A 17,008-nucleotide genomic window follows, 5' to 3' on the forward strand; every position below is an offset into this window, starting at 1 on the left:
ACTACCCACAGGGAGAACACCGCGCCGACTACGACCGCGAGGCGCTGCTGGGCGGCAAGGTGAGGCGGCCAGGCCGGGGGCTGGGAGGGCCGGGCCTCGCAGCGCGGCTGCCGCGGGCTTTGTCCCGGGACAAAGGGGGCGGCCGGGCGAGGCCTGGCCGGGGCAGCCTGACAATGGGGCCCGGGCGGGGCGCAGCTCACTCTCCCGTGGACCCCGGGGGCTGTAAGGCTGAGAAAATAGCGCGGCCGAGGAGCCGGATCCCTTCTACCCTCCCTACGAGAGGCAGAATCAGTGAGGTTGTGTAGGGGGCAGGGGCCTTGGAGAGCAGTTGTGGGTCACCCCAAAAGCCCTCGGCAAGGGTAGCTCTATTTTTCTCCACCATTTTGCCCTCCTGATAGTAATGCTTGACCACCCCCTGTATATCGCTTACCCCCCAAAGGAAGAAGTCGATGAATATGTTAAACTCACCCCCGAAGAGCAACACAAAAGACTGCAGTCAATCATAAAGAAAATTGACTTGGACTCAGATGGCTTTCTCACCGAAAGTAAGGACGTCCTACACAACTAACAATGGAGACAGCCCTTTGTAGGAGACAGAAATACAAACATTTAAGCAGGGTGTCTGTTGAGTGTAGATTGCTAGTGTTCCAATCAATTACAGGTACTGTGTGAGAGGGAAAAAAGGACATGGTGAGTAGGTTTTATACTTGGAAATCTTTAGACATAGGATACCAACTAACACTCAGTGCTTTCTCCAGTAATATATAAACATCACTGACCCTACATGGTATGGGCAAGTCATACCTAGAGCAAACGCCCTGCTCCTCACATGACTTTTTTTTTTTTTTTTTTTTTTTTTTTGGGGCAGTACGCGGGCCTCTCACTGCCCTGGCGTCTCCCGTTGAGGAGCACAGGCTCCGGACGCGCAGGCTCAGCGGCCATGGCTCACGGGCCCAGCCGCTCCACAGCATGTGGGATCTTCCCGGACCGGGGCACGAACCCGTGTCCCCTGCATCTGCAGGCGGACCCTCAACCACTGCGCCACCAGGGAAGCCCCCTCACATGACTTTTTATCAATATCAACATGATTCACTTTCGAGAAACATGCTAAAAACCTTAAGGCATTAAGTTGTTTATAGCTCTTTTGATATATGCTTCATTAGAATCTTAACAACTTGCTTCTTTTTATAAGCAAGTAGAAAAGGACCTGTTGCATGTGAATTATGTTTATCACAAATTATTATAACTGATAGAGGCCTTAGAATCATTATGTCCACCTCTTTTTGTAAGAAGCTGAAGCCCAGAGGCATTAAGTGCCTTGCTCCAAGGAGTGGCAAAGCCAGGATTGGAACCCATATCTCCTGCACTTAATTCAGTCTTTAATATCCTTCACTTAAAAAAACAAAGAAGCAAAAACCAAGTGAGTGCTCTTAGGTAGATTCTAGAGTCAGAAATGAAATGCACAGATTCTTAAAAGAATATTCCAAATAAATTGCTGTGCATCTGCCTCACCTCATTGCTTAATTCATGTGATGAACCCGATCAACTTTCGAAGTTGATCCTCAACAAAAATTCAGGAGCTGTTTTCTTATAACTCTTATTTAAATGCTGTTCAGCATCTGAAGAATGAAGTTGCTGGAGAGAGAATTATAAGCTGATTAGTAAATTCAAGATGTGTTGTCAATGAAGTATTCACATTGGTGCCCTCAGGAATATTAAGGTTTTGTTCCTTGTACTTAAAACAAACAACAGAACCTTTAGACTAATTATCCAATAAGAATAGGTCCATCTTTTGTTACACTAGAGAGCACATAAAACAAGTTGATTTGGAAGACTTGGTGCTATTTATCTGTAAGGGCCTACATGTGTTCAAATATTTAATAGTAAGCTTTTTAAAAAGTTAAAATTAAAAGGAACTTAGTCCAAATCTTCATTTTATAGATGAGAAAACAAAACCTAGAGAGGGTAAACTTATTCCTTACGGCAGAGCTGAAGTATGAACCCCTGTTTCTGACCTCTGTTTCGTTCTGTATTCTGTTAAGCCATGATGATCATTCCACTTGAGGACTGTTCAGGGAATTTTGCTTATTTGCACTTTAAGGGCCAGGACTGGACTCAGGTTCTTGAGAGACAGCTAAGTTCAGTTTGGGCTTTGAAGCCAAACATAAGTTTGAATCTAGACTCTGCTACTTACTAGCCATGAGTCCTCAATTCCTAACCTCAATTTCCTGAACTGTGAAACAATTATTATAATTGCCTTGTTTTGAAGATTAGAGACAAAGTATATAGAGGACTTGATATATAATAATTGTTCAGTACATGGTTGCCATAATTATTCTGCCCTGATTTCAGGAGAGACAACATGTCTTTACTTTTCTATTCACCTGACCTCCCCCAAACCAATAGAGGAGTACCACTCTTTAAACCAAATGGTGTATTATCTTTAAACCAAATGGGTACTCTTGCTTCCTTGCAAATATTCATGTTTTTCTTCCCCTCCCCTTTTTTCTATAACGCAATATAGTAAATATTCCTATGATAGATTTTTAAAAGTTGATCTGAAAGTGGACATTTGCAATTTAGAAACTTTTCCCCTATGTCTTCAGGTACCCAGTTAAGACAGACAGCTATTATAAGAAGGGCATAAATCATAATTGCTACCCATAACTTTTTAAAATTTCCTCCAGATGCTTTATGACATAGTTAAAGGGAATGTACTGTAACAATATTTCTCAAACTTCAGTCACTTGAGTACATTTTTCACAATTTAGGCCCTATTTACTTATCTATTATTTCCTTAATATAGTCTTGATTCAAGTTAATGTAAAATGTATTTTAAAGGAAAACTTTATATTTCATAAATGAAGAACACTATTTTTTCCAATACATATTAAAATAAATGGGCAGTTATTCAAATATTTGTGCTTCCTGAGATATCTGTGATAATTAGCAAAAGTTATCTACAATTTTTTGGATAATATGTTTTAAAAGTCAAGTGCTATTTTGGCCAATTGGTAGTTTATTTAATAAATACTTGTTGAGCCAGGTGCTTTCTAGGCATTTGGAGTACCTCCAAAACATACCAAAACATACCAAAACTCTCTGTACTCAAAGAGCTTACATTCTGTGTAGATCACATATTATAACATTCTTAAGACTCCAAACCGCTCTCCCCACCTCCTACTCCTATTTCTATGAATACAACTAGGCCAGTTCTCACTCACTATGTATATGCATTAAAGATTTTTTTCTTCTTTTAAAGAATGTTTAGAAATTCTCACTCGTTTTAAGTATCAGAATTACTATCACATTGTGTTCTGGGAAATTCTCATAGGTGAACTCAGTTCATGGATTCAAATGTCTTTTAAACATTATGCTATGCAAGAAGCGAAACAACAGTTTGTTGAATATGATAAAAACAGTGATGGTATTGTGTCGTGGGATGAATACAATATTCAGATGTATGATCGCGTAATCGACTTTGATGAGAACACTGCTCTGGATGATACAGAAGAGGAGTCTTTTAGGCAGGTGAGTACAAGTGCACAAGCTTTTGATCCTATCAGTTCACTTTACCTTCCTGCATGAGTGAGCACAAGAGGCCTGAGGTCATTGATTGCTTTGTTCTCTAGGCAATCACCTGTTTCACTTCAGTGGTCATTTTGATGGTTTCCTTTCTAGCCAGATTTAGGACTCTTATTCTGGACTACTTCAGTTATCCTTGCATCTGTATTTCTCAGCTGCATCATTTGTCTTCATTTCCAGGGTTGCTTTTTTTAGTGTATTTTGAATATGTATCTCAATATTTTACTTTTTTTGTTATTGAACAATTGATTTTATTATTATATTAAGAAGACTGTAGAGGCCTATTCCCATTTTTAAGCACGTAGTTTTATATAAAATAACTAAAATTTTTTAAAATTGTGGTAAGGTACACATAACAAAATTTACATTTTAACTACTTTTAAGTGTGCAGTTCAGTATTGTTTAGTACATTCACATTGTTAGGCAACCACCACTCGACTTTCTGTCTCTGAATTCAACTATTCAGGGTACCTCGTATAAGTGGAATCATAACATTTTTGTGTGTGTGTGACTAGCTTATTTAACTTAACGTTCTCAAGGTTCGTCCATGTTGTAGTATGTGTTGGAATTTCCTTTTAAAGACAATAATATTCCATTATATGTATATATCACATTTTGTTTATCCATTCATCAATCAATGGACAGTTGAGTTGCTTCAGCTTTTTGGCTGTTGTGAGTAATGTTGCTGTGAACGTGGGTGTACAAATATGTCTTTGTGACCCTGCCTTTAATTCTTTTGGGTATATATCCGGAAGTGGAATTGCTAGATCATATGGTAATTCTATTTTTAATTTTCTGAGGAACTACAATACTGTCTTCTATAGTGGCTGCACCATTTAAAATAACTTATTTTTGAAGATTCAGTATCACTATGAGTTCTGTTGTGTCTCATTGTTTAATTTGTTGAAATATATTTCTTAAGCAGAGTTGAGGAAGACAATATTTAGGAATCACTAGGAACTTTTAAAGACTTTTTACTTAGTAATTACTAGGAACTTTTTAAGACAAATTACTATAAGCTTGAGAAATTACTATTTCAAATACTGTTGTACTTCAGAGGTAATTTTAAAGACTTTTTTTTTGCGGTACACGGGCCTCTCACTGTTGTGGCCTCTCCCGTTGCGGAGCACAGGCTCCGGACGCGCAGGCTCAGTGGCTATGGCTCATGGGCCAAGCCGATCTGCGGCATGTGGGATCTTCCCAGACTGGGGCACGAAACCGTGGTCCCTGCATCGGTAGGCGGACTCTCAACCACTGCGCCACCCGGGGAGCCGTAAAGACTTTTTTTTTGCGGTACGCGGGCCTCTCACTGCTGCGGCCTCTCCCGTTGCAGAGCACGGGCTCCGGACGCGCAGGCTCAATGGCCATGGCTCACGGGCCCAGCCGCTCCGCGGCATGTGGGATCCTCCCGAACCGGGGCACGAACCCGCGTCCCCCGCACCGGCAGGCGTACTCTCAACCACTGCGCCACCAGGGAAGCCCTAAAGACTTTTTTTAAAAGAGTTTTTTGTATGTGGAAAAAATAAAACCAAACACCTTGTTGCAAATGTTGTGTCCCAAAATATTAATCAAGGGTGCTTGGAAAACATTTGAGGCTCCTCTATTCCTTAACTTACCTATCCCATTATTAGTATCTACCTTTTAGTTTTTACCATGGCCATATTTTATCAGTGTATATGCTATGTATTTTAGAATCATATTGTCCACTTGGACTCTGTAGGCCATCACTACATCACAAAATTGGTTGTTTCTCTGCTAATGATTATGCATATGCTATGCATATACCACTGGTGTGGAGGTTAAGAGCTCCAGCTTTGGAACCAGTCTGCTTGGCTTCACATTCAGGCAGACCACTTAACAGTGGTGCAGCTTTAGGTTAAGTCAGACCTCCTTCTGCCTCGGTTTCCTCATATCTAAAAATGGGAATGATAATAGTATGGAGAAACGGTAATAAATATTGAGAGTAGCAGTTGGACTGGAAAACTCTTCTGTGTTGATTTGAAAGAATACTGTTGAAGAAAGCAGGTGTGATTCACGTGTTTATCTTTAATATTTATATACAATCAGCTTTTGAAAGTTGTTTAAGCATTTGTTAACTATATCAGCTTTAGATTAGTTAGGATTTAATATATAGGGGAAAAATGTCTTTGCTCCTTTTTTTCTCCTTATTTGGGTCTTCATCTTACAGCAGACTGAAAAGAGTGCAAATCAGTCTTTTCACTACTTAGTGCTAAAAAGAAAACAAATGATAATAATGAGATCTGGGATTTGTCTACTAGTTATTCTTCTTTACTATAGGAATTAACTCATCTTAAAAGCATCATTCGCATTCCAAGACTTTTCTAAAACCAGACCATGGTATGATATTATGACTTCCCTTCCAGAGAATAATACAGAAGTTAAATACAGTATTTTAAAATTTACTAGAATTATATTCTGTCCTTTTTTTTTTTCACTCAAAAGATTCAATTATCATCCCATCAAAAATAAGAAACGTGTGTGGTTTTTAAAATCTGTATTCTTTTGGGGGTTGGGGGTGTGGGATGAAATAATACATGATGTTGAGGAGAAAATCTTCACTTTGAAGAGGTACATGACTTGTTAATATAAAGTATTTATGAACAGTTTTTCTTTTAAAAGATGTCTAGTTCTAATGCTATGTTTCCCAGCCAGGTACTCAGTACATGTTGATTATAAGACTCTACTTTTAAAGAATGAATTAGATGGACCTTAATAGCCTAAAGGAATTTATGGATCCCTAAAATGAACACTTCTCAATGGGAGTCCTAATGGTTATTCTTTGACAACACAGGAATATGTCTCTGCATGAAGCTCTATTTATAATACTTTATTAGATTTTGATATATATAGATATAACCCACTAAAAGTGGATGTGGGGTGTAAAGATGAGCCCAGACACAGCTGCATTATTATTCAAAATAAAAAATCAAGGATGAAGAATGAATCGGTCTTAATCGAAGTAACAAACTAAACATTATACCATAAAATAATCAAAAAGTAATTGGATATCTAAATAAAATAAAATGTTTCTATATGGAAGCCTAATAATAAACAAAAATCAACTTGATACCTGAATTTTATCTTATTTTTGATGTTTCATATAGAGAATAGAGATAGCCTGGAATAATGACCCTCTCAGGCTGTGAAATGTCTGAAAAAGCATTTCTTTATGATCTGTTGAACAAGTATAGTCAGCACTTTTAAGCAGGATAATTAAAGTTTGAGGACCAACCTGGCAGAAGCTCAATTGCTCTAACTTCTAAAGCCAGCTGCTGAATGTGCATGTATAAGCAACATTTATTTATATAAGATATTATCTTGCATGTGGTTAATCAGAATAAGACCTAGACTTTTTTTCTGGTATCACAGGTTACATACTTCCTCATGTAAAATTTTTAGTCTACCAAAAGATGGCAGTTTTGTTCTTCACAAGTTTCTTTTACATTATAAAATAAACGAGTATGGTAGTTTCTATCTTTTTACTACTGTGTATAGTACTTCCTACTCTCGACTAAAACACAAGGTCTTTATACAGAAGAGAAAAGTGTTGAGCTTTTATGAAACTGATAGTCTTTTGTTGTTCTCTTTTAGAAATTTGCCACTTTGAAAAACGTCTTTCAGTGTATTGGCTTCTTTAATATGAGTCTCTTAAATTGTGTTCCTCAAGTGACTAAAACTTTTAAAAATCACATTATTTCATTTTATTTTTAAAACTGAGAAATGTAAACCAGAAAATACCTTTTTTTTAAAGAAATCTTAGCTGTTGAAAGAGATCCTTTCTTTCCATAGGCAAATTTGGCCAAATTCCGCTCCGTCTGCTGAAACATGGACCTCTTGCTCTGAATTGAAGGGTTCTTTCATAAGGAAATCTAAGCACTTAGTATTTTGAATAGTGATTTATTCAAAAAGTACTTGATTGACTCAACAAAGTACCTCAAGTTCTTATTTTTCTACTTTTCCCCATGTTAAACCTGCACATAATGTAAATTATTTGGTCTAATTATTTAAAATTATGAAATGTTAAGTTAAAAGAGCTATTTGGAAACAGTGTTTTCCCCCTGTCGTGACTGGGTGGATATAACTGGCTAGTGGAATCTGGATGTTTAAAAGACAAATTCTTTGGGGAAAGAAATGAGCCTCTCCACTGTAAATCAATCATCGTAAAAGAACTAGTGTTTCAGTAAATGACTGCTACCTAACCTCTAGTATTCCAAAAAACCGAAAAGAGTATTTCTTTTCAACAGTGAATCACATAAGTTAAGAGCTTCTAAAATATTTGAAATTGTACTTTTTCCAAAATGTGCAGTTTAATACACTTAGGTTTATAGAAAGTTATTCCCAGAAATTCTCAAAATAGAATTTATGCAGGATTAGCAATATGCCACTATTGGCTTCCAAGGCTCTTAATCACAGAATTACCTTTGAGAAATTCATTAAAAGCAGCCTTGTCCCTAATAGCTGCTACTTCTTGATTTCCTATCAGAGTGTACTTGGGGGAAAAAAAGGAAGATGGGTGTGAGAAAGTAGAAAAGGGTATGATTATTTAACCTCGACCTCAAGATAGGCCCTTTTCAGCTTTTGATGTGTTTTATCTGGACATACAGAATTAGCACTGTAAAGAGCCTACAAAGAGTAGACTTCCAAATATTATGTACATTTATCAGAAGTATTCTCATTAAAGGACTATTTTTTGAAACCTGTTAACCTGTTTTTGAAAAGTCATTTTGAAGACCAGAAATAGTTAGAAATAGACATACCAAGAATTAATACATAGTCTAAATTTATTGCTTTGGGGACATTAAAAAAATTATTGAGATTGTTAAAGAAGATAGTGTGTAGTACTGTAGAAAGAACAGGGAGGATCCAAGTTCAACATATTTTAGCTGTTTTCCTGACATCCCTTTCAATAAATCATTTTATTTTAATCTCAGTTTCTATCAATAATAGTAATATGTAACATTTGTTTAATACCTAATACTTAAGGTTTCTAATTGCTTGATAGGAATTCTCATCTCAGTTGCTTAACAGAGATTTTTTTTCTTATTTATTATAAATTGTTCAATTTATTTAAACTAAAAAAAAAAAACAGTTCACCCATTTCTGTCATCTCCCCACCTCCCCACCTCTGGCAACCACCAGTCTGTTCTCTGTATCTTGAGCTTGGTTTGGGGGGAGTTTTTTGTTTGTTTGTTTTTAGATTCCACATATAAGAGATCATACAGTATTTGTCTTTCTCTGACTTATTTCACTTAGCATAATGCCCTCAAGGTACATCCATATTGCCTCAAATGGCAAGATTTTATTCTTTTTTATGGCTGAATAATAAGTCCCCTACATTCGAATGAGTTCCATTTGTAAGTCTGATTTGTTTTGTTCGTTAAGTGCAACAAAGTTAGCCTGGGTACCCAACTAACACAATCGGCTATATAGTACTGTACTGTAATAGGTTTATAATACTTTTCACACAAATAATACATAAACACAAACAAGAGAACATTTTTAATCTTACAGCACAGTACCTTGAAAAGTACAGTGGTACAGTACAACAGCTGGCATACAGGGGCTGGCATCGAGTGAACAGGCAAGAAGAGTTACTGACTGGAGGAGGGAGAGGAGGTGGGAGACGGTAGAGCTGAAGGATCGTCAGCAATAGGAGATGGAGGGCAAGCTGCAATTTCACTCACGCCTGACGCTGATGCCACAGGTTCTGGTTGCTTTCTGGATTCAATTCTATCTGCCGTCTTGAAAAAACGATCCAGTGACATCTGCGTAGTAGCTCTTTCTTTCTTGTCACAGATGACACGGTAGCACTGGGTTGCATTCTGAACGGCTACTGCAACCTTCGTGTACCATTCTACGTTTGGGTCCTGTGCCTCGAAAAGTAACTGCCTCCTCAAATAAAGAAAATCCCCTTGCCATTTCCTGTATCGTGAATCTCTTCAGTTCTTTAGTTACTTCTTCTTTTTGTCTCTCTTCATCCTTTCTCTGGGCCTCCAATTCCATCTTTTCGCCTCGTTCCACTCTCTCAATTATTTTCACTTTTGTTTCTATTGTTATCACTTGGTGCTTCTTAGCAGTACCAGCTACATTACCACTGCTTTTACACTTGCTTCCGGACATCCTGGGCTTGAAATAAAGATACTGTACTACTGTACTGTATACAGTATTGTACAATAAAGTACACAAAAGCACAGCCACTTGTAGAGGATGCACGCACGTGACAGTGTATGCCCATCATGTAAACTAATTTACGTGATTGGACATACTATATATTGGCTGTTGTAAATAATGCTGCAGTGAACATAGAGGCTCATATATCTTTTTGAGTTAGTGTTTTCATCTTCTTTGGATGAATACCCAGAAGTGGAATTCCTGGATCAGATGGTAGTTCCATTTTTAATTTTTTGAGGAATCTCTATAACTGTTTTCCGTAGTAGCTGCATCAATTTACATTCCCACCAACAGTGCACCAGAGTTCTCTTTTCTCCATATCCTTACCAACACCTGTTATTTCTTGTCTTTTTTGTAGCAACCAGGTGTGATATCTCATTGTGGTTTTCATTTGCATTTCCCTGATTTATGATGTTGAGCATCTTTTCATTTACCTGTTGGCCATCTGTATGTATTTGGAAAATGTCTATTCAGATCTGCCCATTTTTTTAGTTGGACTGTTTGGGTTTTTTTCTATTGAGTTGTACAAGTTTTTTATATATTTTGGATATCAGCCTCTTATCATATATATGATTTGCAAATATTTTCTCCCATTCAGTAGCTTTCATTTTATTGATGGTTTCTTTTGCTGTGCAGAAGCCTTTTAGTTTGATGTAGTCCCACTTGTTTAGTTTTGCTTTTGGTGTCAGATTATCCCAGTTGTATAGGTGAGGAGACCAGAGAGGTTAAGCAATTTGCCCTAAGTAATAAGCTAGTGAGTGGCATTGCTGGAATTCAGATCTGAGTTTCTCTGACTCTAGAGCCTGTGTCTCTGTACTGCTTCTAACAAATGTTTGTTATTTGCCCAACTTACCTTCAGAGGAATGACGTGAAGATAAAATATGATAATGGGTGTAAATGTACTTTAGATTTCACATAGTTGTATTTTTCGAAGTATTTTTAATGATGTTATGGTATGGATGAGACCTTTAAACGTGTTCAATATTTAATTTTCAAAGCTTCATTTAAAGGACAAGAAGAGATTTGAAAAAGCTAACCAGGATTCAGGTCCTGGTTTGAATCTTGAAGAATTTATTGCTTTTGAGCATCCTGAAGAAGTTGATTACATGACGGTAAGGAAGAAACATTTCAAGATGACTATTGAATGACCAAAACTTTAAAACTTGCTTTTACAAAGTAATTAAAATGAATTGTATGGCCAACAGAATTTTGAGAGACAGGAAGATCTAGTTTTCCCTGCTTAAGATAAGGAGTGGGAAGAAGGAGGTTTTCTGGTGGGGTGGGGTGGGGTGTGCTCATTGGGAGGAAGAAGGTAAGGAATGAGTTTTCTTTAATCTCTGTAACATATATGAGCATCAGTCTTTCCCTGGCTAGTTTCTGTTTCATAACCACATTATCTTCAGTGCCTTCCTTGTCTTTTTGTAGTTTTCCGACTTTCCTCTGGTGTTTCAGTATTAGTAACACTAGAACTTCCCATTTAGTTTACAGCATCACTTGTGAAAACTTTTGGTCTGGGAAGATGTATCACATTTGGATCCCCTTTCATAGGGTGTGGGGGGGTAGGGTAGGGAGTACAGCTGCTAATGACTAATAATGTTTTTGCAACTTCAGGCATAATGAGTCCTCTCATCCCTTTAGTGCTTAAAAGAAGTACCAGCTCTTCAAAATTTTGTTGGACTCTAGGTTTAATTTAACACTGATTAAGTCCCTCCTATGACTTGATAAGCTTCTTGAGAACAGAAACTATCGTATTGGAGGGTAAAGATTAATATAAGACATGGCTTTTAAAAAATAGGCTAAACATTTATATTGAGGTCTGTTGCCTGGCATCAGCCTCCAGCCATGTGGCTTAGTTCCCTGGACATTTCAGGGAGGGGAGATGTAGCTTTTTGTTTAATGGGTCATGGTCAGATGCTGCTACCTTGTTAGCCAGGCTGCAGATATGTTTTTCATGACCTAGTTTAAGAACATTGGCACAATTTGTTTAATTAGGGCCAAAAATTGAGCCCTAGCATGGTAGGCAGAGGATGTTGGATCTTGATTGAGGAATAAGGAACAGTTGAAGACTGAGGAGGGAAATGACCAATGAAAGCAATGAAATAATTTAGGCATTATATGTTATGGCCCCGGAATACAAGGTGGCAATGGAATGAATTAGACTTGACCAACATTTTGAAGAAAGCATAGACAGGAATGTTGACTGACTAAGCACGGGAAGGGAGGGGGGCAAGAGTCAGAGATGACTGTGAGGTTTGGGGCTGGCGTAACAATGAAAGCCCATTGCAGAATGGGGTGTGTCAGTATGGGGAAGTATGTTCTTTGTGCTGAGTTGGCCTTGATGGCAGCATATAAGGTGTGTGACCATAAATTGGTGTCTCATTCAGAGCAGCTTCATTAATTCCTATTTACCTTAATTGTTTTTGCGTATCCCTTTTTCCCTTTAAGGATATGTTTGATATAGGAAAAGGCAGGAGTACAAGATCAACTAAGTGATTCTACTTTGGATTAAAATTTGGAATTTAAAGATATTTTCATTCACGTAGTTCCAAAAATTATTTTAACCAAGGCAACATTATTGTAATAAGTCTATTGTTTCCCAAGAGGATTACTTGAATGGAGGAATAATCATTTTGATCAGTGATTCTTTCACTGGGTCACAGACTTCTTAAAAACTATGATGCAAACTATTGTTTCCCAAGAGGATTACTTGAATGGAGGAATAATCATTTTGATCAGTGATTCTTTTACTGGGTCAAAGACTCCTTAAAAAATATGATGCAAACTATATACTGTGTCCCAGAAAAATCCTATGTATGTCCATGCTCATACACGTGAAGTATTGGATTATAATTTCAAGAGATTCTCAGATCCTCTCTCTAAAACCAATCTTTGGATATCCAGGTTAAGATCCCCTGGTTTCTATATGTAAAATCTGTAATATTTGATTTTAAAAAACGCCAACAACTTGTATTGCAGTGTTATTTCATACAGATGTAGATAAAGCCCCTGGGTTTGACTAGAATGGTAGACTTTTGAGAATACATTTCATTATAGTTGTGATGCTAGAATCCAGATTGAAAGGTATTTGGGTGTCAGTAGGTAATGAGGAAACAAGAACAGTAAGGTATAACCTATGAGAGGAAAAGAAAACCCAGGATGGTGGCTAAAGAGTGCAGCATAGTCATTGGGGACTTGAATGTTTTTAAAGGCATAGAAGAAGGAGCTAGTGGAAAAGAGATTGGAGCCTTGGGAGAGGCTGGAGTTAAGAGTGAAAGAAAGCACTCAGGAAATGGGGTAGTATGGGATCTAGGAAGACAGTTGAGGGCTTCACCCTAGAGAAGAGGGGGAGAGAGCTTTAACTGCTGAGATCAAAGGCCTAAAATGATGAGAGGAAAAGGCATATATAGAGGTAATTAAAGGTGAGGATGCAATGCTGGGAAACAAGGAAGCATTTCAGAAGACCTGTACCATGTTTAGAAAAACAGGAGGGTCTTTGTCAAGAGTGTATTGGAGAGAGTTAGGGTGAGGCCCAAGGAAAATGGAGGTTTCAAAAAACAGCTGTAGAGTGTATGTTAGGGAAAGTGAGGCAGAGATAGACTTCCAAGCTGCAGTGAGACCCCACCAAAATGGCAAATTAATTTACAAGGACTAGTTTCTATTTTTGTATCTTTCTCTGATTCTGGAATAAAGGAGAAAGTGAAGTGAGTCTGATGTACTAGATGGGGATTGGCATAATAAGAGGGTACAAGGGGATATAGGAATATAATAAGGGAAGTACTGAAGCAGCTGGCCATTAAATGGGTCATCTTGGGTCAAGTATAACGAGAAAGGGTGTGGTCTCTGGGTCAGAGGGGAGTGGTTGGTAAGAAGCCTTGGTAAGCGTGAGGAACAGATTTGGGGGCAATCTGGTGTGGATAGGGTAGATTGGTAGAAGAAGAAGCAGGGAAGTTGAGGTTTTATAGGGGACTGCCCCATTTCAGGTCTGGGGGTAGAACAGCAGCTCTATTCAAAGACATCTGAGACAACGGTTCTTCTGGGGTTGTTAATAGATTTGAGGGAAAGTGGAATTAAAGAACACAAAGGTAAGTAAGATACGTCATTCTTCAGAAGGAGGGTAGTGTGCAGAAAATAGGCGTGTGAGTTTAGTGCCGAGGCTGTTCAGGAGGGTGAAGTGCAGTGCTCAATAATAGAAACTTAAGGATGTTGAATTTTAAGCTACTTAACATTTGGGGTTTTATTCCTGCTTCTAAATTCCAGTGTTTAGAAAGATTGTCTTGCAAGTATGGACAACCAAAATAATTATTCCTAAATAAGTTCTGTAGTAGCATTGATTCAGATGGTGGTGGGATTGAAACTTCTGTGTTGTGACTAATTTTTTTTTTTTGTGTGTGTGTGTGTGTGTGTGTGAACGGACATGCAATAGGAATTTGTCATTCAAGAGGCTTTAGAAGAACATGACAAAAATGGTGATGGATTTGTTAGTTTGGAAGAATTTCTTGGTGACTACAGGCGGGACCCAAGTAAGTAGCTTGGGGATGTGTGGAAAGGGGTGGGGAAGACAGAGGAAAATGGAAGAAGAACTAGGCCTGATTCCTTGTTCTGCCAAGTTCAGTAAAATACAAGGGAAACAAAGGAACTTAAAGCTTATCTGAGAATGCCGTTTTTACTCACTTTTAGTTCCACATCTAGATCCAAGCATTTTTATTCCTTTTCAAACAAATACAATGTAATCATTAATCCAAATGGGTGAGGAAGTAAAGGTTGATATTTTTAAATAGACTTCTGTACCCTTGCATGTAGATCTTGAAAGAGAAGAAAATATAGAATCCTATAAATACTGGAGTAAGACTGGAAGGTGGCTTTACTGAGTGTTTGAAATTTGAGGAGTTTTTAAATGCAGCTTTTTCTGAAAGCAGCTGTCTTTTCAGAATTGTTGCTTTAAAGCATCACTTATTGTGAATGTCACTTTAAAATTACACATGGCATTGCTTTGTAAGAGCACGCAGGAAGCTTTTGTCACATGATGTACGTAAAAACATTACCTAGCTCAAACTTGGGAAAACTGTATCCGAACAAGTAGCAGCAGTTACCAAAATTACTAGTTTGTGATAATAAGCAACAATTTTAAAACTCTGAGTATCACTTTTGAAAATTACTATAGAGTTTATACTTATTTCAGGACTTTTCAGTTAAGTACCTCTGTTTCTTTGGGCCTCCTTTATTTGGTGAGCTTTAAATTCATTTCCTTTATTCTAGGGGTATACCAAACTTCTTATTGGATACATGTGATATTCTTGCATATGCATGTTTATGTTCTTGGGTTTTTTTTTAATATATTAAAGCAGCAAATGAAGATCCAGAGTGGATACTCGTTGAGAAAGATAGATTCCTGAATGATTATGACAAAGATGCTGACGGCAGGCTTGATCCCCAGGAGCTGTTGTCTTGGGTAGTACCCAACAATCAAGGCATTGCACAAGAAGAGGTAAGTGTTACAGAATTACTCTCTCATCCCCAAATTGGTGGTACTGGTAGTAAAGGAAACTCAAAATCTTAAGCCAAAGAAAGAAGTAGTGGAGTTATTTATTTAGGAATAATGCATTGCTATTTATTGATTTAAATCTATGATCTGTTTTAGATTTTCAAGGGGACAAAGAAGTTAAGATTGTATCATGTATTAATCTGATAGCACAATAGAATAATAAAAATTTGTATTTACCTATAGGGGCTCAAAATGAGTTATATTAATTTTGCTTTACTTCGAGATATCCTGAATTGGATTTGAGTTGGGAGGAGGCAGAACCCAGCAGAAATTAAGGAAGGAGGTAATGAGAGACTCCGTAGACAGACCTGGTCACAATGGTTAATATTTTTAGATACTTAGACAATAATGAGTACTTGGCATACCTGAATGGTTTTGACAAATCACATCACATTAAAATGTGAACATCTTGCTGAAAATGCTTATTACACTTGACACCTTTTTGTTTTGTTTTATTTTAAAGGCTCTTCATCTAATTGATGAAGTGGATTTGAATAGTGACAGAAAGCTGTCTGAAGCAGAGATTCTGGAGAACCAGGACTTGTTTCTTACCAGCGAAGCCACAGATTATGGCAGACAGCTTCAGGATGAATATTTCTATCACGATGAGCTTTAATCCCTGGGTATATCTGAGTAGAGTACTGGCTCCTTTTATAGTTTGTTACCAGCTTTACTTTTGTGATAAAATGTTGATGTTATATTTTACATTCTTACGTCTTACCACAGTCAAGATTAATGTACACTAAAATTTTGGCCTTTTAGAAGAAACGTAAAACAAGAACCTGATATTTATTTCAAAACATATTGAAGAAATGAAACAATATTGTGCCATATGACAACATAGTCTTTCCTAAATATTCCATTTGTTTAGTACTGTATTATGGAATATTTGAGTTCTGTTTCCATACTTGAAAAAATGGAGGATTCTAGAGGTGGCTGAACAATGTTATTTAAGTAGTATATGACTGAGCTATCAGTTTTTGTTTTAAGTAGATTTAATTTGGGAACTGACAGAAGGACATTGTGTTTAGTTTTAGCATTTTTGTTTTAAAACCTTTAAAGGAACCTTAGAAGGACTTATGCCTCACATGTTAATGTTGAGAAGTTCTGCTTAATTTTAAAATGGTTTCTATAAAAGGTTTTATTGTATGAAATAGAACTTTATATTTTTGCATATGTATAGATAGTAATTATATTTAATGTGTAACTATAGCATTATGGTGTGTGGAATTTGACATTGTCCAGAACTCTTTTCTTTTTTTTGACTGATTAAAAATGAAATGTCCTATCTTTTTATATGTGTGTTTGTTTTTCTTTAACCTTTCACGTAAACCTTGAATTTAGCAAAAGTTTTGTTGTATTATACATTACTTCACCTCATCCATTCCTGTATTTTATTTGGGAAGTGAATGTTCTCAAAACTCTGTTAAATTATATTCTTGCTGCATATTCTTATTTTGCCTTTTTTTTTTCCAGATAAAAGAATCATATTATAATTGAATGTGCACCTGACACATTTCAGTTGCTGTTGTGGCAAATGTGGTCTTGCTCTTTGGGGCTAGAAATAATCATAGGAACTACACAGGTTGAAATCACCAGTAGAGCTGGTTAGTTATCAGCAGTAGAGCTCAAGATCAGTCATACTGAAATTAAAATCATACTTGATAAGCATTTGTCCACACCTAAATG

The 17,008-nt window shown here is 37.2% G+C and overlaps 1 protein-coding gene across 1 annotated transcript; it reads left to right on the top strand.

The window, feature by feature from the left end:
- Positions 1 to 5: 5 nt before the first annotated feature.
- RCN2 (reticulocalbin 2) lies at positions 6 to 16,615 on the top strand (the record flags this gene model as incomplete). Its single annotated transcript, XM_024761720.1, has 7 exons — positions 6 to 59; positions 440 to 545; positions 3,335 to 3,531; positions 10,776 to 10,889; positions 14,201 to 14,297; positions 15,120 to 15,262; positions 15,783 to 16,615. Coding segments are annotated over 7 exons (864 nt in total), but the record flags the coding sequence as incomplete, so codon positions are not given.
- Positions 16,616 to 17,008: the final 393 nt, after the last annotated feature.

The sequence above is a fragment of the Neophocaena asiaeorientalis genome, unplaced genomic scaffold, assembly GCF_003031525.2.
Source record: "Neophocaena asiaeorientalis asiaeorientalis breed wild unplaced genomic scaffold, Neophocaena_asiaeorientalis_V1.1 scaffold54, whole genome shotgun sequence".
Taxonomy (NCBI): Eukaryota; Metazoa; Chordata; class Mammalia; order Artiodactyla; family Phocoenidae; genus Neophocaena; species Neophocaena asiaeorientalis.